General features: G+C 33.5%; 2 protein-coding genes and 1 long non-coding RNA gene across 3 annotated transcripts; all 3 read right to left on the bottom strand.

Annotated features, from left to right (window-relative positions):
• Window positions 1-786: 786 nt before the first annotated feature.
• LOC123901281 (glycine-rich RNA-binding protein 4, mitochondrial) lies at window positions 787-1664 on the bottom strand. Its single transcript, XM_045951617.1, has 3 exons — window positions 1381-1664; window positions 1176-1282; window positions 787-1092 (listed from the first exon to the last, which is right to left on the bottom strand). The coding sequence occupies exons 1-3, from the start codon at window positions 1568-1570 to the stop codon at window positions 985-987; spliced, it is 405 nt and encodes a 134-aa protein (XP_045807573.1). The 5' UTR covers window positions 1571-1664; the 3' UTR covers window positions 787-984.
• A 1515-nt stretch (window positions 1665-3179) lies between these two features.
• LOC123901279 (protein FAM91A1-like) lies at window positions 3180-16770 on the bottom strand. The gene is made up of 10 exons (XM_045951616.1): window positions 16154-16770; window positions 14901-15018; window positions 14663-14759; window positions 11558-11664; window positions 10610-10732; window positions 10308-10461; window positions 8877-8937; window positions 8444-8787; window positions 5460-7059; window positions 3180-3951 (listed from the first exon to the last, which is right to left on the bottom strand). Exons 1-10 carry the CDS (start codon window positions 16279-16281, stop codon window positions 3699-3701), a joined length of 2985 nt encoding a protein of 994 aa, XP_045807572.1. The 5' UTR covers window positions 16282-16770; the 3' UTR covers window positions 3180-3698.
• Window positions 16771-22065: 5295 nt separating this feature from the next.
• On the bottom strand, window positions 22066-23690 carry LOC123901273. The gene is made up of 2 exons (XR_006806688.1): window positions 23606-23690; window positions 22066-22238 (listed from the first exon to the last, which is right to left on the bottom strand). It is a non-coding gene; the product is annotated as an uncharacterized LOC123901273 (long non-coding RNA).
• Between the last annotated feature and the right edge of the window lie 3810 nt (window positions 23691-27500).

Raw genomic sequence — 27500 nt, 5'->3', positions numbered from 1 at the left:
CTAGGTCCTTCTCTTCTGGTTAAAGTCTCTCAGCAGATTTATGACCTTGGAAATGTTTGAGTCATCTCGTGATTATGTTCCTCGTCGACAACATTAAGACTCTATTGTACGCTGCTAACAGGTAACTCTTCACTTTAAACAAACAACTACACGTAATCATTTTCTACCATCACCCATGTTATCAAACTTTGCAATGACAGCAACTCATCCTAACTTGTATGCTACATCACGAACCCATTAAATCATCTATTTTCGTGCATCAAAAATTCGGGGGGCCCAAAATTTTCATCTAATTACCTCATTCACTTGAAGAAGAAAAAAATTGCACCAGAAAAGAAGAAAAAAAAAAACTCATCTCTTCCATTCTCATCGATACATCATCAAATCATCTCCTATTCCATTAGTTTGAAGTTGTATTGGAATGTGATATGCAAATTAAATAAAGTAGTTTGCTTTTTGGGCACTTCATTTATAATATATTGAAATAATTTCTAATTATTAAAATTGCACTTTCTTTTTATTAGGGGCCTAATTTTTAAGATTAGAAGAGGACCTCCAAAGTGTTTAAGACAACCCTGCAGGTGAACTTCTTTTCCTTCAATGAGTCAAAGATTTAGTCCGAAAGAACTTAGAAATTATGGGGAAAAACTAATGATTTTTGGCATAATGAAGCATACAAACTACATGCATCTATTCTTTTATGATCATTAAGCTTGGACTGAAGAGCTCAACATTGATACTTTTTAAGCAGAACATTATAGTATCAATCACAATTTGTGCAGAAAATTTCTCGGTGATCCATGCAATGTCATATTAACATGACTACCATCCTGATGTTAAAAATTGTTTCAACATGTTAGCTAAATTTCAATTTCTACATATTGAAGAGACAATGATAAACAATACAAAAAAATTGTATCTATTAGCTAATAATTTTAATTTGATTCAGAGACAAATACATAAATTCCATACGGCAAATTCAACTTAGTGCCTGTTAAATCGTCCATTATCTGAAAACCGAGGAACTACAACAGGTCCACCACGGGCCTTCTCGAGAGCAAAATTTATCCTCAACGGTCTACCTAACAATGCCTGCAAAGAAAACATCACCATTATGAGAATGAATTAACTTCAATAAACAAATGATAAAACAAGATATATTCTTAATATCCAACCTTTCCGTCCATAGCATCTTTTGCAGATTTTGCATCATCTTCATTTGTAAAGATAACAAACCCAAATCCTCTAGCTCTACCACTGTCTTTATCATACACTATCCTCACTGCAACAATAAAAAAAACATGACCCAGGTGAATTTTTTGAATAAAAATTGAGTGAGACATAACGTCGAACACATAGAAGGCTGAAATTAAAAAAGACCTTCAGTAACATCTCCAAATGAAGAGAAAGCATCTTTGAGAGATTTTTCATCAACTGACCATGATAATCCTCCTATAAAGAGCTTGTTAGATGAAGGTTCAGAAGCAGAAGAGTTGAAGAATCGGCATTGAGAGTGAAGAATACGATGGCGTGAGAGTGAGAACAATGATATCAAACTTGTTCCTCTCATTGACTCGAATAATTTGTCGCTAATTTGGATTAACAAATTAATAAAGGGATATTAAAATGAAATAAATGAGTACCACATCGATTAAAATGAAAAGTGTGTGAGTATTTATATGTGATAGGTGAGAAAACAACAGCACCGGACTTTGTAACGTGGGCCTATGACCCAAGTGGGGGTATTAAAGTGGTACGAATTATCACGGTGACGAACTACTATTATTCTTTGTAACGTGGGCCTTACTAAATCAAACTATTAGAATTAAAACTAAATAATTTGGAATTTAGCATATTTGTATACAATATATATTATAATTTTTTTTTAACGGAAAATATATTATTAACCGGTCACAAGACGAACAGAGGCCGAAAAAAGCGAAACTACAAAACAAATGCATCATATATAAACGGAATACAATATATATTATAATTTTTTTTTAACGGAAAATATATTATTAACCGGTCACAAGACGAACAGAGGCCGAAAAAAGCGAAACTACAAAACAAATGCATCATATATAAACGGAATACCAATGAATAAAGCCAAAACCAGACACTACTTAATAGAAGTTCACTTCTAATCTCATTCTTAAGTCTTAACGGCCACCAATCAATTACTAATAACTCTCCACCAATTAATCCAGTAATTCCAAAAACAAAATAAAAAATACACATTTAATTCCATATTCCATATAATGTCATGATTCACCGAACAAACTACGATGAGCCCTACCTCACTCAAAACAACAACCAAATCAACCCTAGTGTTACTCGAGAGATGATTTCACAAACAAGCTGCAACAACACTATTCACAAGGAGAGTTCAAATGACAAAGTTCAATTCGAACTCTCTATAAATAATGAACCCTGCTCATTTGAAGAAATACACGGAGAACAACTTTGAAAAATTCACAAGTTTTGAAGAAATTCAAGTACTCTAGAATTGAGCTCTACTACTTAGTATTAGCAAAATATTTTCAGAAATATTGTAACAACTGAAATCTTGGCTCTTATTATTTCTTATGAAAGTTAATCACTTATATTTGTGATTTTATTGTGTTAACATCTCTTCGCATTGTTATAAACATAACATTCTATATTCTTAGTCGTCTAGTTTGAGGAGTTAAGTTGATCCGACATGAAATCTAGAACTACATAGTCTTAGTTGTTTGTTTAATTCGTAATCTATAAGATTATAGTGAAAAATCCCTCAAGTGTGAAGGAACTGGAGTAGCGCCGGTTAGTGGTTTATTCTTATTTTTAAGAATAGATTCATATATAATATTTTTTGTTGTATTCATCTTATTCTTTCTATATTTTTTCAATAATTTTTTTTTAATAAAATTACAATGAAGGATACAAAATTTGCAATATTATTAAAAACTTATATGGACAAATTACTAAAACTTATATAGAGGTAGATTAACATGCAAGTAAAAAAGCATAAACAATAATAGATGAGGAAGTAACTCAAGTTAAAGACGAGGAATTTGCAATAATGATTTACCAAATGGTCATATCCTCCGACAGTATATGGATTAAGGATTGCTTAATATCCGTTTTGCACTTTACTGCAAGTATGTGACGGTAGCAAAAAAAACCATGTATCTATAGAATAGTTTAACAAAGATTATATATTTCCTCTTTGCACAACTAACTGTTTGAATATCCTGATCAAGTGAAATCCGAAACAAACGTAACTTGCATTTACTAACAGGATTGTACTGTATTTTAACGCCGGAGATTGCACAAGCATAAATAGAAACTACGGAACAAAGTATTTTAACGCCGGAGATTGCACAAGCAAAATGCATTAGCTAAGGCATCATTTCATTCATCCTTGTTTCAAATAGATAAGCAGGGCCAGCAAACCTCAAGGACAGCAGTGGTAAGACTGCGGCATACTTGGAAGGTTGAAGTTTGAACATTGAATGCATTTTACAACAACTAAAATGGTGAGACAACTGGTAAAATACATGCAACCAAAAAACGAAACTAACCTTCAACCTGAGCCCATCTTGGTGGGCAACCAACAAGCTTGACGATGAAAACAAACTAGACCGTAGCAATCCCTGCCACTTCATTTCCATGCATGCACAGATATCACAACACCGTAATCTATAGCAATTGCAAAACTATTTGATTGCTAAAGATGCTGAGGCAGCTGCTGCTTCTGCTATTAAGGAAATAGGCTGACGTGCCTGGAGGCAGGCACCTATGTCAAACGGGTGCAGCTCAGAACCGTCAAAAAGAAGATTTACTCCAGGAAGAATTACTTCTTTGCTATCAATTTCATTTGGATTTGGTTCAGCTTTTATCATGTCGGCTTGAGTACCTTCTTCAATGGGCCTTGTAGCAGCTTCGTAAACAGGAGCTAAGGCATATGATCTGCATGCACCATTCAAAAGTATATAGTTTATGAGAATTGGAATGATTAGAAACCAAAATTATGAATAATGAAAAGGATCAATACTAAGTTTCTTATTTTAATGTCCTGAGGTTGTAAAAATATTGTCAATTTAATTTTCAATTACTACAACCACCTCCAACCAAAACCAAGGATGCCAATGCGAGATCACATAACAAAACAGTTATAAATGTTGGTACTAATATTGGTGGCGGAGAAATCAGTCTCATAGGAGCATGAAACACCAAAAAAGCATCCCACACAGTTGGATAGTGGATCCACATAATTATCAAAACCAGTTTCAAATCCTGAATAGGAAGAGCAATTTTTTGAAACGTAAAATACAAATGACATTTTTGAGCAAAAACAAGTGGCCTGGCAAAAATATAAGTTGATAATCATATACAAACAAACCCCCAAAATAATTCAAGATTCGAGTCATAAATCAAACGAGAAAAGAAAAGTAGCTTAGGGTGGCTGTACAAAGCTTGACAAAAATTGGGCACACAAAGTTTAGGTTGTGATTCGTTACAACGAATCGGTATTCATCATAACGAATTGGGATTCAAGTTGGGATTTGTGCCCCATTGGATACACATAGGATAGGAAGCCATAACAAATGAGTTCGGTTTTGAATAAATTTGAGATACAATTTGCATGTGTGTAAGATACTAATAATAACCACACCAAGTAGACAAGAATAAGATCGTCTCTTGTCAAAGTCTAGACACCATGTTAAGTCTTCAGATATATAATTATAATATAGGATCACTAAAGTAGTTAAGAGTTAGTGGGTTTAGTACCACTTGTACTTGGATCTTTTTCTGGGTCTAGTACTACTTGTACTTGTAGTTGTTTCCACTATCAATAAAATACATATTTTGCTGTTCAAAAAACAAAAAAAAAAGTAGTCAAGAGTTAGTAAGTTGATAAGTTTGTTAGGTGGTTGTTTAGAGTTGTTATTTTGGTTACTCTTAGAAAGTCTTTAAATAGTCCTTAATTGGTAGATGGGAGGGATAACTTTCAATAATTAAGTTGGTGACTAGAGAGTTATCTAGTGTGAAAGGAGAGTGCTCCTTTGGGGTAGCCTTGTGTACAAGGTTATCTTCTTCATTGTAAACCTTTGTATCTTCTCTTTTAACGTCATTACAGAAATAAGAAATACTCCATCTGTTTGCAATCTTTATCTTTATTCATTTGAGTATGTTTAACACCATTATTCTAGGAATTCTTTCTTGTGGGATCCTAATATTAAGAGAATAGGAAATGAGCACTACCATAAACATAAACATATAAGATATTCTAACATTATAAATTAGATTATCTGATAAGAAAATCATCACTGGATTAGATTATAAAAGAAGACAGCCAATATTTATGGTAAAAAATCAATTTCATGTTTGTGAGACAACGCTAAAAGAATTCACTTATTTATCTGATAGGAAAATCCAGCAATATTCAATAATTGAGTGTTTAGAAGTATACAAACCTAAGAATACTTCCATCAAAGCTTAAAACTTCAGTTCTGCAGCGTTGTCGATTTGCAAGCTTTAACCTTTGATGCTCACTTGATGCCCCAGAAATGGGAGAAGAAGGGTCGACAAGTGGATTCCATTTTCCACTAGCATAGTTCATAAGCTGTCGTGAGGATTCCTTAACTTGTTCCTTCTGGTACAGCACCTTAGCAGCCGGACCTGTTGCTTGGTACTCTGAACAAATGTCTTGTAATTTTTTCCTTAAGCTTTGCATTGCATGATGGTGTTCACCAAATGATCCAGATTGAAGCAATTCAGATGAAACCACCCTTCTACATATATTATCACACAACTTTGGGCTAAATAATGGCATCCCAAACTCAATACTCAATGGAACCCAATCATACTTTTCTTCAGGTGAAAACTGGTCTCTGTCATTAAACAATCTAAGTAGACGGATATATCCAACTGTGCACAGTTCCATCTTGTTTGCCAAATCAGTAAATAGAGAATTCAGGTTTGAACTTTCCTCTTCGCATATTCCTAACTCTTTTCCAACTGGATCAATTGAGCCATCAGCGTTCTTTAAAGGCAAAGGGATATCCATAGTAATCAATTTTCCAGATTTATCAAGATCAAACTTACTGAGAGGCAGCACCAGCACAGCTGAATGTTTAAGAACTGAATTTAAACAGTGCAACAGTATACTTCCCTTCACTAAATTTCCTTCAAGCTTCCCCCCTAACCCGCCTACTGTGGAACCATCCCAAGACCATATGATAGCTTTCTCACAACCAGCCAATGGGGCAGGAAGCAAGCGCAGACACTGTCCTTTCATAAGAACAACTGACAGAGGCCCACTTTCTACAGTTGAATATAATACCAATTTCATCCAAGGAGTCATAAAGGAATATGAGGGGGGACCAAAATGAACTGGACCTGCAGGTCCAGGAAGAACTGATGATTGAGGAAGAGGCACTATGGACACAACTATATCATAGTCACGAAGAAACAAACGATCAAGGGTTGCTGGTGCAAGAGAAGCCAAGCTTTCACAGCGGAGAATATCTACACGGTATTTCTTTTTACTCTTCAGCATTTCTCTTCCAACATCTGACCCTTCAACCATTAGTTTCTTATCGTTTGGGAGATTTTCATCTTTACTGGAATCCTGTATGTCATTGTCATCACCTTCCAATGTAATAGAACTGGTTCCATCACTAGGAACGGCTTCAAAGGAAACAGAAGCCTCTGCAGACTTCTCCAAATCTAAACTCAATAACTCATCATTATTCGTCTCAGTTTCTGTAATACCAGAGTCTCCTGATTTTTCAGCCAAAGATATTTCAGCTGTTAGAGAGCTTGATTCATCATTGCTTGGAGTAGCCATATCCATCTTATGAAATCCTTCATCAACTTTCACATCAGAGGCAACTCCGCCTGATTGTAGACACTCTAATACACAACGCAGGCTGAATGCATGATTAGCAAATTCCTGCAGTTCCCCCTCAAATTTTGCACCTTCAAGAGTGCTAAGATCCTTGCAAAGATCAGAAATGCTGGCATGACCCAATTTACCCGCTTCATAGAGCGTAACAGCATGAGATTTCAGACCTGACAAAGTCCAGCCAAAAGAATGGTTTAGGTCAGACTATAGACATAATCATACAAAGCAATGATATAAACAAACTAACTCATAATGAATAGACAAAAAGAACAAGTGTACTGCTTTGGCATAGAATTAAAACACACATGGATTTATTAATCAATAAAAAAATTCTAATCCCATAAAATCAAAGTATGATTGGGCTCAATATGATCTTCTCGTCAAGGTTTGAAGCATGACAAAATTAGAGGCAAAGAATAAAGAACTGCCACAGATATTAACAACAAATGACTCCTATTCTCAAACATCAATTCTCGTATGATGATGATGGTGGGCGTTGAAGTTCCCTCATTTTTGGATCCTATTCAAACATCTTTTTTGTATGACGATGTCAATTTGATCTTAGAATTTGGACCTTGTAGATAGTCTCAAATATCAATGCTCAGATTTCAAAGCTTTAGCACAAGGAGGTAAGAACCTTTGGGGCCATGGGCATTTTTCACAATCATTTGATACATTTTTCGGATTGGATTTTAGGAGTGTCTCGCTGCTCTCAACTTGTGAGAGTTTTATGGCTATTCTGGTGTTCAGCTGATGATTACTTCAACCATGTGTATTCTGGTGCTCTCGAGTTGGACATGTATAATAGAGATTGAGCAGCTTTGCTGTTTTTTTGTACTTTTTCGCATATAACATACTTTGATCTCCCAAGCCTCAGGTTTGGAGTCCCCCATTAAGCTGTACACAACCTCTTACTTTCTGCTAAATTTTATTTTCAAACAAAAAATCAAAAAGCAAACCCAAGTAAAATCCTAAAATTTTTGTCAAGTTGCCCCAATGCCTCAGTAAAACTATTTCAGATGCTGCCAGCCTGTAATATCAATGCTTAAGAAAAAGGCTGTAATATCAAGGCTCATCCGGCTTTTTTTACTAATCTCTGCTAAATAATTCCAGAATTTCAAAAAACCCTCACCACATCATTGTTTAATTCTACAAAAACAAGACTTGGAAAAATAATTTAGGTATTGTATGTAATAAACCAACACATTACATTTTGTACTTACAAGAACCAAAAATTATAGGTAGAGATGGAATTCAGAAGGAGTTGAAACAGATTAAAAATTAAAAATGCATTATAAAATAAGAATGCCGAGATTACCTACAGATGCCTGTTAGTAATTACAAACATCTACATCAAAGATAATAAAAATATATATATATAGTTTGTTCATCCAAATAATAAATAAAAAGTTCCAAAGAAGCTTTAGTGATGGTTTCAATTTACCTTTTATGTCACCATTACAGACTTTTCAACAATATCAAAAGCATGTTCTAGAATATTTTAGCAAATGGATTTAAGATGCAAGAAGTTGGGACATGTAAAGTATAAACCTGGTGAAACAGAACCCATCATAAGATAGGATGTTATATTAGCATCAACTATGAAGGCAACACGAGTATAGGCCGAACGAGGACCATAACTGGCTGAACCTGAAGCATCCTCTTGAATATCTTTATCAAGAGAAACATCTTCATCACTAATTGCACTTTTTGGAGACCCAGGTATACTTGCATCTTGAAGAATAGATGATGGATCAATGACTTTTGTTGCCCATCCTAATCGACATACAAATGATGCAGCAGCCTGCAGTTGTGACAAGTCAGCCTGTAGGGTTGTTGCCAATTCAGCAACAGATGCATTTTCACTTGAAACAACAAAAACAGCATACAGTAACCTGGAAAAAAAGCCACAACGTTACTTCCAGTCACTTTTTAACAACATTTAGAATAAATATGTGGAAATAAGCTGAGCAAAATGCATTACTCTTCAATAGGATCTTCATAAGACTGCTCCCTGTTGGATACAAAACCTTCAAGCCTTGAAACTGAAACACAAAAATTATAAAAAATTAGTCCAACCATTTAAACAGAGCTTTTAATAAAGATGTTGAACATATATAATATAATTGGAAAGAAATCCCAAAAATCATGAAACGTACAGCATCCTTCGATTCTAATGATTATGGAGTGGTGAATTAGCTTTTTTTTTTTTTTTGCATTGATGAATTAGCTTATTTTAGTTCGTGCTCACTGTTCCAAGTTTAGTATTTCCCTGATAATTCTAGACAACGGTCCAACAGATGAATTCCAATCTCCAAATTTCTGCACAATATGTTGGAATGCAATCACCCTTCATAGCTTTTGGCAGGGCAATGGGCCAGTCACTGAATACTAATATTTTTTTATTGAATTCTAGCAAGAAATTGATCTATTCTACTATTTTGCAGAAGGAAAGTAAGCTGTATAATGATATGGATCTTTGCCACATAGATGGGTGCTAACAGAAAGATAGACCGATATAACACAACACTGGTTGTGCAAGGCTATACCCTCAAAGCTGGATATCTCGCTCTTTCTTCCTCTAGTTCTCTCAAACCTTTCTCTAAGTCTCTCGTTTCCCAATCTTCAAGTTTCAACTATTTCCTCCTCTTAAATCTCTTTCTTTCTCAATCTCTCTCTCTGTTTAATTCTTTTTCTGCTTTGCTCACAAATCTCCAGCTTTTCTTTGCAGCTGTGACATGATTGTTGATGTTTTGATGCTTTTCCAGATGTCTTTGTCGCTTTAGATCTGACGTGTGCTTGGGCATTGAAACTATGTCTAGCAGCTTCTAGGCCTGCTAAAAGGCTTGGCAGCCCTATGGAAATGCAAGATTTTGCTAAGTTCTAATTGAGGGTTTTTCCTACTGGCGTGGTTATAGTCTATTCATGTTAGTCATTTATGCTTATTTCTTGCCACCTGTGCTAGCATATGAATGCAAAATTGAATACCAAACATACTGTGCTGCGTTTGGATACATTTAGTCACATCACTTACCAATGGATGATCTACTTATGTGCAAAAATGACTCTGAAACAACAATTCAACTGTATTGAAACTAATCAACTAAAAACCCACATCCTGTGTTTAGTTTAGTTCAGTGGTGAAACCATAAACAAAACGATTTAGTTTCAATTTTAGGGGAACCAGTACGATCAGTTGGGTTGGTGAAAGTACAGATGCCTCAAAAGTCTAAAAAGACCAAAATTAATAGATCAACAACTCTGCTTTGTTGTAATACATTTCCCCCAAGGCATGCCTTCAGATGATAATGCATTAGGGACAACTTAATTGCTTAGGTATTCATGAGAAAATTATTTTAGGAAAGTAAAACCTAGAAAGCCAAAATACAGAATTAAACATTAACATGTAGCACACCTTTGAACCGATCCTCAGGATACACTGGAACATCAAAATAGATCAATCCACGTCTATAGAGACCCTTTATAACATCAGGATCAAACAGGATAAATGAACTTGCTTCCTCCTTACATATTTTGTCTATAGTGGCCATTTCCTCTTCAGAGAGTTTCTATAAAGGAAAAGGATAAGACAAAAAATTAACAAAAATCATTAGACAAGGGAATTTCAAAATCATTTCTCATTGCCAAATTAACACAGTGAACAACATCATCAAAAGTGAACGCGCCTCCATTTAGTAAGGGTAATTCAGACCTCACCTTAAATTCTTCTAAAGTGAAGTTCACAAGACAAACTGCCCACCAAGATTCAATAGGAAAATCTACAGGTTGTGTAGGCAAGAGTTCTTTTGCAATTGATTTGTTCAGTTTCCACATGATTTTCTGAATATGCAAAAAGAGGACATGAAGTATCAGAGAAAAATTATATGAAATCAGTTGGAAATAACATAGAAACTGCTTGTGCGTTAATAGCTTGAGAGTCAACTATCAGCAGAACGTGGACGGAGACAACCATATCCTAGGCATTAAATCTAAACTAAATCTTAAGGAAAAAGAATTGTATATGCAATAAGTGTCTAACTTTATGCAGCTAAAGATATTCAACAATACTCAAGAAATCATTATCCAGTTCCAGACATGACTAATTAAGGTGATGTCAAGGAAATCAAATCCAAATTTATCAGGAATGAAATGAAAGTCTGGTCAAAGACATGTGATTGCAGGAACAAGGGAACCAATCTTTCTCCTTCAAGACTGTCGCTTTTCTATCAAATATCACACTTTATAAAGTTCAGCTTTTCCCTTTATTACTTCCCCAATTATCCAGGTTTCCTATTTCACAACAAATACGGATGAAAAATCACAAACGGATGAACCTTCCTAAGTAATGTCTTAATCTTAGATTTTTTATTAAAAAATGTTTGTTGCTTAGCCTTTAATCCTAAATGACAGCTTTTGTAGATCATAACAAAGCCAATTTTAAGAAGTGTCAAACTAATTAGATGGTCAATAAACATTTGGTTTAATATATCTAAAATCAATACCTTACTGCCTATAGAAAATAATCCTTAGAAGGTATTGTTGGTAGTATGATTGCAACAAAGAATGAAACAAACACATTACACATGCACCTTATATTATAATTATACAGGAAATACAAGCCAAAAATATTTATATGTAAGCCAAACTGTCAAATTTAACCAGTACCTTAGATCTGCACTTGTTCATTATGTCAATAAATTCATTTCTCCCGATTCCTGTAAGTCTTAAAGCATCCGCGGCGCTAAAATTTGGGATGCTGTCATAAGGTTGCTCTGCAAATTATAAAAACATGCAGGAATTGTTTAGGGCAGCTTATTTGCAGGTAGACATTTATTAAGCTGCATATTAATGAGCATTAAATAACACAAGGAAGTCAGTACAAGTAAAAGATGATTTGCCATTCAAAAAAAAAAAAAGTAAAAGATGGAATAACTTGATTGATAAATTTAATTCCAATAGATGTGAATGCTTGGTTCCACGGTGAGAAAAATTGATTTTGTAAAATTGATTTTAGTTAAAAATGAGTTGAATGTAAAGTGGTTTATGTTTGGATACATTTACGTAAAAGTGAATCGAACAATAAATTTCAGTGTAAAATCACGTTTAGACTCAAGCTACAAATTCTAGCTTCAAGTAAGAATCAATTTTGGAGGCAAAATCAATTCTACTTGAATGCTTCCAAACATGTCTAGATCAATTTTACCCCTCCAGAATCAATTCTGGTAGGTCCAACCGTGGAACCAAACATAGGCTTAGCATTTGCTGTGATGTAAAGCAACCAATAGTTAAATAAAATCAAATAAGAATTTATCATCTAACACCTCCATTATTATGTGTAAACAAGCACAAGGTTTGATGGCATAAGCTGTTAGAGTATGATAAACAGATATTGCCTAATACTACCTTCATGCTCATTCCAATATATAAGAGCGTCCTGCAAAATTTGTTTGTCCCATTCATAACCATCTCCAAACTCTCTCTAGCAGTAATTACTTTTTACCAAAACACCCTTAATTACTTCATCATATCGAAATGGTGGGGTGACAAGTATCAATACAAATTAATTATGTGGATAATTGATCATGTGGCAAAGTGAGATAACGAGTCATTGCAAAATGGGTTGGACCAGTCATCTTGACCCACCCAGATAACCCATAAAATACGGGGCAGAGAGGTTGGCTTTATTATTATATATTAACTATATGATTTTTTATATTTTACCTAATTTTCAGATTATTATTTGCTGGTCAACCAGCCTCAAACTCAATGTATTTCATTTGTTTTTTTGTTATTGGGGGTAGATCCGCCAACCTGTGGTGAGGTAGGATTTTCAACCCACCTTGCTAGGTCAACATGTCCTGTTTTAAGCAGATTGATGAAGCGGTTGGCCAAAACGGGCCAGATTGGCCGGATTTGTCACCCCTGCCAATAACTATAAGGGTAATTATGGAAACATAATATAAATCGTTAATATATTAATGTCACAAACCAAATCAACCAAATTTTTGTTAATTTGTAAGATTTATCAAAGGACTGTTAGATGTAGGGGATAGAGGTATTATTACTATTGCATCATAATATTTGAGATCATCTCATATTTTATTATATTTCTTTGTTTTCTTATTTAATTAGGAGTTTTAGTATTTGTATAAATAAGGATTAGTGGTTCATTGATATTGTATAAAAATGCTTCCAACAACATCAAACCAATATCAATTTCAAATCATTCAGTCTCTATGTCCTAATTCCGTCCTTCTCCATCTAAAAAAATTATAATTTTGAGATAATATTAAATGGCACCACCCTCCATAACTCAACTGTGGTAATAGTGGAAAAGTTGACAGATAAGTCATCCTTACTGCCACTCTACAGAATCGTACATGAGTAATCTAAAATACGGAGTAACATTTTGTTTCCAGGATTATTTCATTCCTTCTAGCCATCACCTCTCTTGTCACATTCTCTATCAGGCACTTTCTTCCTATCTCAACCAGACCTATCCATATGTCTCCTCTCTTGTCAATGTGCATTTCACCTCACGGATCACGCCACTTCCATCAGTTGCTGCATGTCTAAATTAACTGGTACCAATCGTAGCATTTTGTTAACTTCTAACAACACTAGAGAGCATGTCTCCCAACATTTCAGGTCATCATTTCCCCCATTTAATTCATTGTCTCCTCCTCTAGACCTGGTCTCACTTTGTCCCACTGGGGACTTGACTCTATCTCCCACCATCCTTTTTCAAGCATACTAATTTGGTTCATGGATCTGTTGAGATATTGTCCTGATTTACTTTCATTTATCCCTACTATATAGATATTCTGTTTACAGCTTTCTGATATTAGCTATTATTCTTATCCCTATAATTTAGGGATATTGATTGCAAGCCTCTCAAGCAATTCATATGAATTCATTCTCTATTTTTCAGGTGGATCCACATCAGGTTCGATAGATATTGGGTAGTACTGCTAGGCCATATGTACTAACTACTGCAGCAACTAATTACATTTCATCCTGTAGCACAAATGTTCCAGTCCCCCTACCTCATTGATATACGGTCTGTTTGGATTTGGCTTATTTTTGAGCTTATGAAAATAGGTTATGCAAATAAATAAAGTTTTATGTTAATTCCTAAGTTTTCACTAACAAAAATTGTATCTTTAGAAGTCGTTTTATCATAAAATACCATGGAAAGCTTATAATAATGCATAAAAACTTATTTATTTGCATAAGCTGTTTGCATAAGCTCAAAAATAAGTCAATCCAAATGGACCCATAGTTATTGTTAGAATATTAGAAAATATCTTTTAATATCTTTTATATTATATTTCAGTCTTAGATTTTAAGATTTGTTTTTATTTTACTTATTATTCTTATGATTTGTTTCCTAATTTCTCTATTTAGTTAAGATCAAGTTAGTGTCGAGCTATCATCAATAATATTCAAAGTCTTATCATTTCTCTCGTCTTTTTATTTAAAATCCCACAATTTCAATGGTTATTTCCTATAAGAAGTTTTGACAAGCCAGCAATGCATTAGATATGTCTCACTCTCAACTCGTAATTCTATAAACAGATTTCAATTCAAGAACAATGTAAATGGCTAGCTAACTCTTCTGGTTCCAGACATTCAAGTTACAGATGAACTCACAGTAAAAAGTACCATGCAAATACTATGCAATAAGCAGGTTACTGTTAGAGAAACCTGGTTAATAAATCCAGACCATCATGGTGAATATACATTAAAGAAATGCAACAAGCAAGTTACCGTTTTTCATTACTTCAAAAATCATATCACAATAATATCTGAAAGGTGATACCCTCATTACACGGCAAACATACTCCGCCAGATGATAAGGAAACAGCTGCAAGTAAGAAATAAGCACATTAAAACTTCAATTTTCTCCCAAAAATTTCCTAGCATCAAAGTTTTCTGATCACTGAAATATGTATTTGGTATATATGCTCAGAAAGAAGGGTCACACAGCCCTCTCTAAACAACATACAGCAAGATTCTTCCGCAAGTAACGCATCATATCTTCATAATATTCACTTTCTTTACAAACTTTACGGGCAAAACAGATATTCCATTGAAGTCTCTTCTTTATGCAGCATTCAATTATCCTGCATATAATTCACATGGCCAGCATGAAGGAAAAGCATATTAAGAATATGTATCTAAAAAATTTAGTTTCAAGGCATTAACACAATATCCTTGAAATTAGCAGAATGTAGAATACTGTAGATATATACTAAATTATACAAACTATAATACTATTTCTAATTCTTCTAATTCATAGTTAGTATTTGTCAAAAAAAAAGTTGAGAATTAGCTCTCAAAAGCTATTGTTTCTAAAGTTTCCTAGTTGAATACACCATAGCCTCTCAAAATCAAAGGTTACCTAATTCAAGTGCAAATTTGTTATATCCTACAGCTATCTAAGAGATATGTTTGATATGTTTGAAACTCAGCTGGTACTCTAGAATCAATCCTAATTGCTAAGATTAGGTTGTGACTTGTGATCGTGGTGTTAGAGATTTGATCCTTCACTGGATAAACAATCCACCTCAAATAATGAAGATGGCATAAGACCACTTGAAGATTAAAGGTATGTTTGGATAGGGGGGGTTTGGAGGGGAGGGGAGGGGAGGGGAGGGCTTATTTCTCTTTTCTAAATTAAAGAAGCTATAAAATGTCTCTAAAAATGAATTAAGTGTGATTGAAATGTTATATGATCATCTATCATGTTATTCTTTCATTTTTTTAAAAAACTCAATTATATACTAAAATATAGTATAGCACTCCAAAATCCTTCATCCAAACATCCGCTAAATGATCGTGCATAACACAATAACTCTAATGCATGTCTTTGCGCAAGAAAATCTTCATTGAGTGGCCGACTGAGTACCCTAGTTAGTTTTCATTGATACAACATCCCAAAGTCAAGTATAATTCCATCTAACACCGGTGCACATAAACAATGAAAAGAGGCCAACAACAGCGAATAGCGCACATTTTGAACCATGTCTATTTAAACATCTTAGACAAAACAACAGTATCACTACAAAAGCCTTTCGATCTCTTCATTTTCTACTATAACTAAGTCTAACTCATTGAAACTCAATGTTCACTACTCAAACATAATCAAAAGTTAATTTGAATAACTACTAGTACTTACTAAGACTCAACAATTACAAAATGCTGATAAAGCAATGAAGAAAAAACTGCAAAAAAATAACCAGATGATGCGACGCTAACCTTCGGTGCCATTCTTCCTTGGAAGAAAGAGTAGCTTGAAGTCGCTTCGGAAGATTCTCCCATGGACACTCTTCCTTGATCGCTTTTTGCAACAATTGCTCCTCAACTGTCACCGGAGCACGCTGCATTTCTCAAATTCTACTGCAGAAAGTCAACTAAAACCTCAAAACCGATCACACTGCGAAACCGAAGCAAAATGTGGAAACAGATCGATCAGGATCAGCAACGAACTATCGCGTTTACTGCAACAGATGAAGAGAACGCTCGGAAAATGTGAGAAAATGTAACCGGTGCTTGGATCCTGGAATCGGATGTGGATTCTAGGGTTTTGGAATCGGAGTTCGGATATAATGTTGTGCTCGTTTTTCTTTCGAAGATTAGGTTATCGGAGAAAGAGAGAGATCTGGCGGAAGGGAGAATTGTCAGAGATCGTGGTTCCGTTATGGCGGTTGGTCGGTGCTACCCGTTTTCGTCATTCAATTCATATCACTTTCCGTTGGGTTTTTTTCCTCAACCCGGTTCGGACATTCTTTTGTGGGTTTGGGAAGAGGAGTTTTTTTCTTTTGTTGACAAAAAAAAAATATGGATATTACCTCGTTGGAAAAAATAACTGAATTACTACATGTCTGCCACAAGACTTTTTTAAAATGGTTGAGTATATTTTTAGTCCTAAAAAATTAAGAGTTTTTAAATTTAATCTCTAAAAATATTTTATTCATTTTTAGTCCTATATATATTTTATAGGGATTAATTTTTTTGACGCATTATAGGGATTACTTTGAGGACTAAAAATAATCATTTTTATTATAAAAAAAAAATTTAAAATAGGGGTTATTTTTACAAGTTGCAATATTATGGAGGACTAAAATTACCATTAAAATTTAATAAGCACTAAGCTTGAAAAAACGTGATTTTATAGGGACTAAAAATATATTTAACCATTTTTAAAATATGTGAGTTTTTTTTAGATATAATGAATTGTGTTAGAAGTCCCACATTGGCTAGAGATATGGTATAGATAGCCTTTATAAGTGTAGTGCAAACCTCAACTCTTAAGCTAGCTTTTGTGGTTGAGTATAGGCCTCTCAAATTCTAATATGGTATCAGAGCTTATCCTAGATCTATTTGTTGTTTGTTGTGGAGACCTCCCATATTTGGGACACCCGTTGTTGTTGATTCCACGTTCCAGCTTGTTCAGTTCTGGACGTGAGGGGGTGTGTTAGAAGTCCCACATTGGCTAGAGATATGACATAGATAGCCTTTATAAGTGTAGTGCAAACCTCAACTCTTAAGCTAGTTTTTGTGGTTGAGTATAGGCCTCTCAAATTCTAATAAATTGCAAACTATTAAAAATTCACGCATATAAAGTGAAAGAATAAAGGTTTGAATCTCGGTCAATATGTTTTTAATCCCGCAAAATTACAAGCTTTTAAATTTTGTTTCTCAAAAAAGTTATTCATTTTTAATTGAAAAATGTTATTTAGTAAGAAATTTCTCTGCAAAAAAATAGAAGAATCTTACGTGGCAACATTTAATACTTACAAATTATAACAATTTTATCTCTCATGTATATTTAGCCAATTTCGGTCAAATTTCCTACTTTTATGGATACTTTCTCTTTATTGTGTAAACCTTTCTTATTAAATAGCAATGCTCTTTTTAATTTCTATTTTAAATTACAAGCATAGCAATGTGGTGTCTCATAGGTTTCAAAATGTAGTGTTCAAAATGATTAATTTTATCATCCAAAAAGAGTTAGCAACACTGCTTATTATCTGTTTATCTTTCATTCAAATGTAATTATCTTAGATATAGGATAGTAATATTATCAATATAAAAAAACAATATTTATTTGTATTTTATAGGGACGATTCTTAAACAAACCTAAAAGTAGAGAAAAATAAAGTATAACTCTTTGGCAAAAATAAAATTAGAAATTGAAAATTAGTAAAAAAAAAAAATTAGCTATATCTCATTTATTTTCTCACATAAATATGAAGAATGACAAAAAGATAAAAGAAGCTCTTGCATAAATATGGGTAATCGTTGAAGCTCTTGCGTGCAATAGTTCCAAGTTCTAATTTCTCCTTCTATGGTCATTGGTCACGAATTTGAAGGTCAAGTTATGATCTCTACTTCCTTTGCATGCACCAGAAATTAAGCTCTAAATTCTTTCATATGATGAATGTTGTCAAACATGTATTCTAGGACAGAGCTTCACTAAAAAGGCAATTGCTCTCTCTCTATAACATCGATTGAGATGTTGTTTGTTCATGTAGTTAGAAACCTCAATTCCGGTCGTTTTGACACAAATTGCATAGTTTATGGTTAATAAATGAAATATGGGGACACTTCTGAAGTTGAGGTACTAAAGCTGTCAAAATGAATAATTGTTGAAGCTCTTGCATGCAATAGTTTCAAGTTCTAATTCCTCCATCATGGGTCACGAATTGGAAGGTGAAATTATGATATCTACTTCATTTGCAAGCACCAGAAATTAAACTCTAAATTTTGTCATAAGATGAATGTTGTCAAACACATATTATAGAAAATAGCTCCACTAAAAAGGTAACTAATCTCTCTCTATAACTCTGATTGAGATGTCGTTCGTTACTGTGGTTAGTTAACTCAATTCCGGTCGTTTTCAAACAATTTCATAGTTTTTGGTTAAGCAATGAAGTCTGAGGACGCTTCTAAAGTTGAGACACTGAAGCTGTCAATATGGGTAATTGTTGAATCTCTTGCATGCAATAGTTCCAAGTTCTAATTCCTCCTTCCATGTTCATGTGTAACGAATTTGAAAAGTCAATTTATGATTTCTACTTTCTTTGCATTCACCAGAAATTAAGTTATAAATTCTCTCATAGGATGAAGGTTGTCAAACTTGTATTCTAGGACATAGCTCCACTAAAAAGGTAACTGATCTCTCTCTATAACTCCGATTGAGATGTCGTTTGTTCATGTGGTTAGTTAACTCAATTTCGGTCATTTTGACACCAATTTCATAGTTTTTGGTTAAGCAATGAAGTCTGGGGACGCTTCTAAAGTCGAGGTACTGAAGGTGTCAATATGGGTAATTGTTGAAGCTCTTGATGCAATAGTTCCAAATTCTAATTCCTCCTTCCATGATCATCGGTCACGAATTGGAAGGTAAAGTTATGATATCTACTTCTTTTGCATGCACCAGAAATTAAGCTTTAAATTATCCCATAGTATGAAAGTTGTCAAACCTGTATTCTAGGATAGAGTTCCACTAAAAAGGTAATTGATCTACCAATCGTTAGTTGGTTCAGTGGTGATTAACGCTGAACTTGGTAGGGAGGACCGCGGTTCGATCCCCCGCAACTGCGATCGGGAGGGGGCTGGAACCACTTGATGCCAGAACTGACCCCCGAACCAAATTTAACTAGTGGTGAAAGCCAAAAAAAAAGGTAATTGATCTATCTCTATAATCTCGATAGAGATGTTGTTTGTTCCTGTGGTTAGCTAACTCATTTCCGGTCGTTTTGGTAACCTTAAAATATATCTAGGACAGATGATATCGATAATTCTGCCGCTCCTCTTGGTCGCTCTCTAATCTATTTTGCCTTCCTTCTATTTTATATAGGGTCTCGTGTTGTTCTGTGTTGTTGTAAGAATGAATGTCTAAGGAATGGCTGATGCATGCCTTGTATAGGCTTTGAAAATAATTAGGATGGTAAGCAACCAATTTGTACAAAGGCGGTCTATATCATGATGGTGCATTTTCTTACTAGTTACGTAACTTTAGTATTTAAGAAGAGGACAAATGGTGTTGCACTAATTGATTTGGTTCAATATTAACTCTTCTTATCTCTTAAACAAGAAGACAAATTTTGCCTTTTTATTTTCTTGTCCAATCATATTTTTTCTTAACCTCTAAGTACTTGCTTCCATTTTCTCAATAAATTCACAAAACCTACAAAAGTGAGAGAATATAAGTGAAAATAGCTAAAATGGTTTATTACTAGTAAAAATTAATTTTTACAAATAGTTGGAGATCCTACGTCAAAATGCTTATAAAAAAGTCAATAAGTGCTTAAAATGGATAGGTAAAATCATGATATTTTAGCACTTATCATCGTAGATGGCCTTATTTATAGGTCAAAAGGCCTTCTACTACAAGATTCATAGATCATTATTTTACAATAACTTATTTGGTTCATTTGCATGAATCACTGTTACTACCTTTAGCCTTTCTTGCATGGGTAACTATTCATTTATTATTCATGTTAATTGTCACGTCTTCTTTCACCTATTACATGACAGCTTCTCTATTTTCTTCAAAGCCTTTATTTTCTTCTTGACACTTCTTCTTTGAGGTGGATTCTTTTTCTATGCACCGTTCACACAAATGATTTTAATTTCCTTGTAATTTTTACATAGTTCTTCAAGGATCCACAAGTAGTATTAATTAAGAAAAAAGCCATTATAGCTCAAAATAAAATCAATTACTTAGGATTAGAGATTAAAAAGGAAAAAAATATTCTAGGATAGAGCTCCACTAAAAAGACAACTGCTCTCTCTCTCTCTCTCTCTCTCTCTCCCTCTCTCTCTCTCTCTCTCTCTCTCTCTCTCTCTCTCTCTATATATATATATATATAACTCCGATTGAGAATTTTTTTTTTTGTGGTTAGCTGACTCAATTCCAGTCGTTTTGATATCAATTTCATAGTTTTTGGTTAAGTAATGAAGTCTAGGGCCGCTTCTGAAGTCGAGGTACTATAGCTGTCAAAATGGTTAATTGTTGAAACTCTTGCGTGCAATAGTTCCAAGTTCTAATTTCTCCTTCCATGGTCATGGGTCACAAATTTGAAGTTCAAGTTATGATCTCTACTTCCTTTGAATGCACTAGAAATTAAGCTCTAAATTCTCCCAAAGGATGAAGTTTGTCAAACCCGTATTCTCACAAATTTCGGTTGTTTTGACACCAACTGCATAACTTTTGGTTAAGAAATGAAATATGGGGTAACTTCTGAAGTCGAGGTATTGAAGCTGTTAAAATGAGTTATTGTTGAAGCTCTTGCATGCAATAATTCCAACATCTAATTCCTCCTTCCATGCTCATGGGTCAAGAATTTGAATTTCAAGTTGCACGCACCATAAATTAAGCTCTAATTTCGATTGAGATGTCATTGTTTATGTGGTTAGATAACTCAATTTCGGTCGTTTTGACACCAATTTAATAGTTTTTGTTTAAGAAATAAAGTATGGGGACACTTCTGAAGTCGAGGTACCGAAGCTGTCAAAATGGATAATTGTTGAAGCTCTTTTGCATGCAATAGTTCCAAGTTTTAATTCTTCATTTCATGGTCATGGGTCACAAATTCGAAGGTCAAATTATAATCTCTACTTCCTTTGCATACACCAGACATTAAGCTCTAAATTCTACCATAGGATTTGTCAAACCCGTATTCTAGGACAGAACTCATTAAAAAGGTAACTGCTCTCTCTCTATAACTCCGATTGAGATGCCGTTTGTTCTTGCGGTTAGCTAATTTCGATCGTTTCGATAACCTTACAATACAAAGCTAAGAGAGATGGAAAGATTATGTCGATAATTCCGCCGCTCTTGTTGGTCGCTCTCTAATATATTCTTCCTTCCTTCTATTTTCTATGTGGGTCTTATGTTGTTCAGTGGTGTTGGAAGAATGAATGCCTAAGGAATGGCTGATGCATGCCTTATATAGGCTTTAAAAATAATTAAGATGGTAAGCAAGCAATTTGTACAAAAGTGTTCTATATCATGATGATGTCTTTTCTTATTAGTTAGGTAACTTTTGTAACACCCAAACCCAATATTTAAATAAATCTAACTATAGAATTTTTTTTCTTTCAAAATACACAGCGAATCAAAAAAAAAATAAAATTAAAACGTTTAAGGTATTACATACTTCAAGAACATTGCTAATTAGCATAAACCTCGCTTAATAAAAATTGTTTTCTAAAATAATACATTTACAATAAAATAAGAATACAAGTACAAGACTCGATAAACCCTTCCCCGTGTCACAATCAGAGCGGAGCTTCGCCGACAACTCGACCATAAACACATAACCTGAGAAACCTGAACCCCCAACGGTTCAGCAAGTACACAAAACAGAGGGTTAGATAATATAATTAATATTAGTGGATACAACGAGTATCAAAACTAAATCAAATAAATGCAGTTGAATAAATTCAATTCAGACAACTCACACATGTATTAAGTATAATCAGGTATGTAACCGACATACTTAGACATACTCATTCACCAATTTGAGGAATACAAACATCCAACAAATAAGGAATACACAAGGACAAATATCATTTATCAATTACGAATGCCACATAATTTCTAATGCATTCTAATGTCACATAATAATGTCATGTCATCTAATGCATATCTATATGCATGTGGTACCAATTCATCATAATATTGAATAACATAATCCAAGTGTTTTAGATCATCGTCTCTAAAATAACAATAAACTAGATCATCGTCTCTAGGATTCTCATCAATAGGCACAACTTATCAATGCATGAAATGTGCATATGCCAAACATATGATTCATCCTAAATCATAAACATCAACATCGTTTAATTAACAACATAGTTAATTAACTTCACCAACATTGGATAACATAATCCAAGAATCTCAACAAAGTAATTCATCACCATAATTCAATCAACATATTCACCATCATTTAATCCATAGAGATATACTCACATCATTGCATAATCATCTAAAAAGATATATAAATCATATGCATCAACAATAAACCATTAATTCAAATTAAATAAGCATATGAAGTTCACTTAATATATATAAAGTATGCCAACATAATAGCATACCGCAGAAACCAAGATTTATCTCAGAAACCTAACTCCGGAATCGAAATCTACGCGAAAAACTGGGCAAGATGGATCCCGGCTAAATAAGTCAACAAAAAGTCAATGTTGGTCAACAGAACAGAGTTGCAGGTTAGCATCGGCTAAGTGCGTCGCAACTGCACTATTCATATTGCAGAATTGTTGCAGGACGCGTTTTGGCTCGAAAATACTCCAATAATCACTTAAAACTCAATAAATCACTTATTTAAGCTTCAAAAAATTATATCTAACTATTACTAAACTTATGGCTTATTAAAAACAACTTAAAATATCAATTATAAGCATTTATTTCACAGGTTTTCACTTAAACTCATAAACTTACTAAAATCCACAAGTAACAACAACAATCAAAGCATGAATTTTTATTACATCAAATCATTTTTAGATCATGCATAAACATATGGAATCAATAAAACAACACAAAGATTCATAAAAATTCACATTCCCTTTAACCCCCACAAAACCCCCCACTTTAGAGATAAAGAGAGTTCGAGCTGGAGAAGAAAAGCACTTCTCCCCTCTCATTAGTTATCTCTAAATTATAAAATCAAACCCTCGTACCTTGTCTTGGTTGGATTCTCTTCTCCACCTCTTGCTTTTCTCTCAAACTCACTTGGCTTGTTCTTCTTTCCATTTCTCTTCTTTTCCTTCTGATTTGTTCTTTTGTGACAAATAAAAAAATGGTTTTTAAAGTTACTTAATAATAAGTAGGTTTTTCTATTTTTATTTTCCAATTAGCACCCCCCTCCATTCTACTCATCTCATCACTTAATCTCCCTTTAGGCCCAATTATCACTTTAAGCCCAAAACTTAATCCCAGCCCAATTCACACAAACTCACTAATTAATTAAAACCGGTTAAAACTCATAAATACTAACTTACGAAAGTAACATGCCACATAATTAAATAAACACAAATAAATTAATAAATGATATATTAATAAAATCGGGATGTTACAACTTTAGTATTTAAGAATAGGACAAATGGTGTTGTGTAACACCCCAAATTTTATAAACTAGTATTTTCTTTATATTATTAATTTAAGTACTTTTATATAATGAATTTGTTTTTTTTTTAGTTTTATTTTTATAAATAGTTTATCTGAAAAATGTCATTGTGATCCCGTAATATAATTTGAACTGTTTTTAGTGTATTTTGTTAGTGTTTTTGTTTTGTACAGACCGATAATTAATTTATTATTTTAAAAGTAAATTCAGGAAAAATAATTTTAGAAATCAATCATAAAATATTTTATTAGGCTGTTATAAAAATTTGGGCTTAAAATTATACCGGATTTCAGATAGTGGTTTACTCAACAGTATAAATTTATATCCCTGAAAAAGAAAAGAAACATATTTTTGAATCACAAAAATATGTAGGTTTAGATAGTGTCATTAATTTTATCATTTATATTAAAAATAAAAATAAAATGAATGATTAAAAAAGAATTAATTAAGAGATAAGAATTTCACTGCATGGGATAAGAATGAAACTTGAACTTAAAATTTACCAAGTAGAAGTGGAATGGAAGTTCTATAAATAGGATTATAACCTTGATAATTTTTCACACAGATCACTCTCAAGAAAGCTGTATAAAAGATTTGAATCTTTCTTTCTTTCTTCCTTCTCCTAGTCTAATATTTCCTCATTTTGTTTGTTTTTATTCTTTTAGTAAACTAGTCTCTTTCATTCATCCTAAAAACTTCTAGATACTCTTATTTTCACTAGCTTTCAAGTTTAGGTTCTTTAACCCTTAACTAATATGTAGTTAAAAATTCTGTCAGAGTATGATAAAACAGAGGACTAATGTTTCTAGTTTTTAGCTTAGCCAATTGACTAATGTTTTCAACCTTGTATTATATCTATAAGTGTTAATTAAGCAAGGTTTAATTATCTAGCTAGATAGTAACATAATTGAGTCCTTCTGAAGAGAAAATTTTGGATTAATATGATGAGCTATAAAATATCAAGTATTCTGTTTCATGATCTATGAAGCCATATACACGTATGAAAATAGGAAGCAAATGTCATGCAATTTTCTTTATTAATACTAGCGGGCTAGACAGGCGCGTTCCGCGCCTGCCTGTGTCTAACTTATGTCCAAAAAATGTTTTATGTTATGATGAATTTGTTAATAAAAGATTTTTATTACTAAAAAAATAAGGATATTGTTGGTATTATGAAAAATCGACACCAAAAATATTTGTATTCTCTTTTTATATAGTATAGATGTAGTATTAAGTTGGTAATCATTCATGTATAGGCAACTCATTTGCCACTTATTCACATTTTTATGATTTGAATTTATTTTTTATTTTTTTAAATTGATTAGTTAATGGAAGTTGTGAAACTAAGTCAAGGGTAAAATATGTATATTGAAAAGTCCATCCCAAAGTCACCTATCATTTTTATATATTGTTATAGATTACAACGTTGGGTTCTTGCTCTTGAATAATTTAATAATGTTATAATTGTAATTGTAATTATAATTATTTATATTTAGTTAAAAGATAGTTGTTTCTATGAGTGAATAGGTATCATAGAAGAAGGTGATTATTCAAGATAATTTGGAAAGCTTCGAGGTAAGAGGAATTGCTAATAATAAATTTCGATTAGCACAAGAAATGTATTACTTGTATATATATTATTAGTTATAATTAGGGGTGTTGTGTACTTTGTATAGTAATTTTAAATTCATCAAGGTATATGAAAGATGCAAAATGATGAGTGATTGATTTAGTTTGATTTTGTGTGAATAAATCTTATGCAATAATATCATTTGAAAATGTCCATGTGCTTGAGTGTTTATGGTGAAATACTAATGTGATTTCTCATAAGTTGTATTATGAATCTTGAGGATTAATATGTCAAGCTAGATGTTGACAACGAAAAATTAAGTTGAAAAATTATATAACTAATCACCAGGGGCGGCCTAGGCCCATGTGCGACATGGGCCGTGGCACAAGGTCTCTTAAAATTGAGGGCCTCAAAAAAAATTTTATAGGGTAGTAGTATTAGTAAGTTAGGGGGTGTAAAAATTAATTATGTATGTTAGAAACTGTTGTAAAGGCCCAACCCAACAATGTTTTCCTAACAAAAAAAAAAAGCAGCAATAGAAGAAGCCAGCTTTTTGCGTTATGTGTTTTTGCCTTCTTTCTGCGTTCTGCGTTCGCAAGTTCTTTCACTTTCAGAACCTACGACCTTCCTCCATTAATTCACCACCAGGCCGGCGTCGACCTGCCTCCTGCCACCATCACCAGGCGTCGGTTAACCACTTAACCTCCTTCCTTCTATTCTCAAAGGTAAAAACTAAATTTTACAAGTTAGGGTTTCTAAAATTTGCAATGTAAAATCACAATTTTGCTATTTTAATTGTGTTTCTCAATTCCCAATTCCCATCATTCTTTTTCTCCCAAAGTTAATTTTGCTATTCTAGTAATGATACCAATAGTGTTCCCATATAATTAGTTAATTACCAATAGTCGTACTGTAGTTATGCAGTATAATTACCAATAGTGTTAATTTTGCTACTGATTTTCTTTTAATTTCCACTAATGCTGAAACTATAGTAGCTTAGCTATAATGTTAATCACAAATCCTACTCCCATTCTATGTAAACATGTGATTCCTTCCAGCCGGAGATTCCTAGTTTCAACATGATAATGTTTTAATGTTTATTGTCCTATTTGGTTTGATAATGTGTTGTTCTATTTGGATTGTTTTAATTGCTAATTACGTTCTTTTTTTCTTTTTTTACCGGTTCAACTTCAATGTTGTCTATTTGGTTCTACTTCAATGTTGCGGTCCTGCGGAATCGATCCAAAACAGTGAGAATTTTCAGGTTCTATTTTTTTCCCTCAATGCCTCCTAAGTCACTTCCTAAGGGCAGGAAATATGATTGTGGATATGTAAAGCGTAAGAAAAAGATAAGACTTGAGAAATTAACTCAATCTCAATCAGGAGCCCCCGAAAAGGCCCACTTTCATATTTCGCACAGAGCCCCTGAAAACTCAGGGACGCCACTGCTAATCACCTTGGATAAATGAAGAGCAAAACAGAGTGTTTCTTACAGTGCTATAAAGTATGTAAGACCGAGGATAGGTTCGGCTGGTCGCCTCAAGACCTACTGGATCACCGACGTTTTGAATTCCTACCAATAGTCAGTGGTAGCCCCTCTGACTGAGGAATTCATACTACTCGACGTGGTGAAACCTGACTTTGCAAAACTGTCTATAAAAAGGTGCAATGCTCGGGTCAGATTGGTTGGGACATATTTGATATATGCCGATTGTAAACGACCATGATATGGCAGTTGAAATGGCGTTACGCTCATAATAGTGGTCTCCATATGGAGTAGGTTCAAGAAAGATATTACCAACTAAGTTTGAGACTAACTTTGGGTGAAGAATTATGATTGGATTTTACGTACAATATAATGTTTTTATGATTAATTGAT

Source organism: Trifolium pratense, unplaced genomic scaffold (genome assembly GCF_020283565.1).
Source record: "Trifolium pratense cultivar HEN17-A07 unplaced genomic scaffold, ARS_RC_1.1 scaffold_62, whole genome shotgun sequence".
NCBI classification, from domain to species: domain Eukaryota; kingdom Viridiplantae; phylum Streptophyta; class Magnoliopsida; order Fabales; family Fabaceae; genus Trifolium; species Trifolium pratense.
This window is presented reverse-complemented; position numbering and strand designations above follow the sequence as displayed.

Coding starts and splice junctions, on each gene's coding strand:
- LOC123901281 (XM_045951617.1), bottom strand. CDS start 1,570: ATGAGAGGAACAAGTTTGATATCATTGTTCTCACTCTCACGCCATCGT. Junction 1,283..1,380: donor ATTTGGAGATGTTACTGAAG/GTCTTTTTTAAT, acceptor TTATTGTTGCAG/TGAGGATAGTGTATGATAAA. Junction 1,093..1,175: donor AAGATGCTATGGACGGAAAG/GTTGGATATTAA, acceptor TTTTCTTTGCAG/GCATTGTTAGGTAGACCGTT.
- LOC123901279 (XM_045951616.1), bottom strand. CDS start 16,281: ATGCAGCGTGCTCCGGTGACAGTTGAGGAGCAATTGTTGCAAAAAGCG. Junction 11,665..14,662: donor TTTTGAAGTAATGAAAAACG/GTAACTTGCTTG, acceptor TATAATTTGCAG/AGCAACCTTATGACAGCATC. Junction 8,788..8,876: donor TATGAAGATCCTATTGAAGA/GTAATGCATTTT, acceptor CTTTTTTTCCAG/GTTACTGTATGCTGTTTTTG.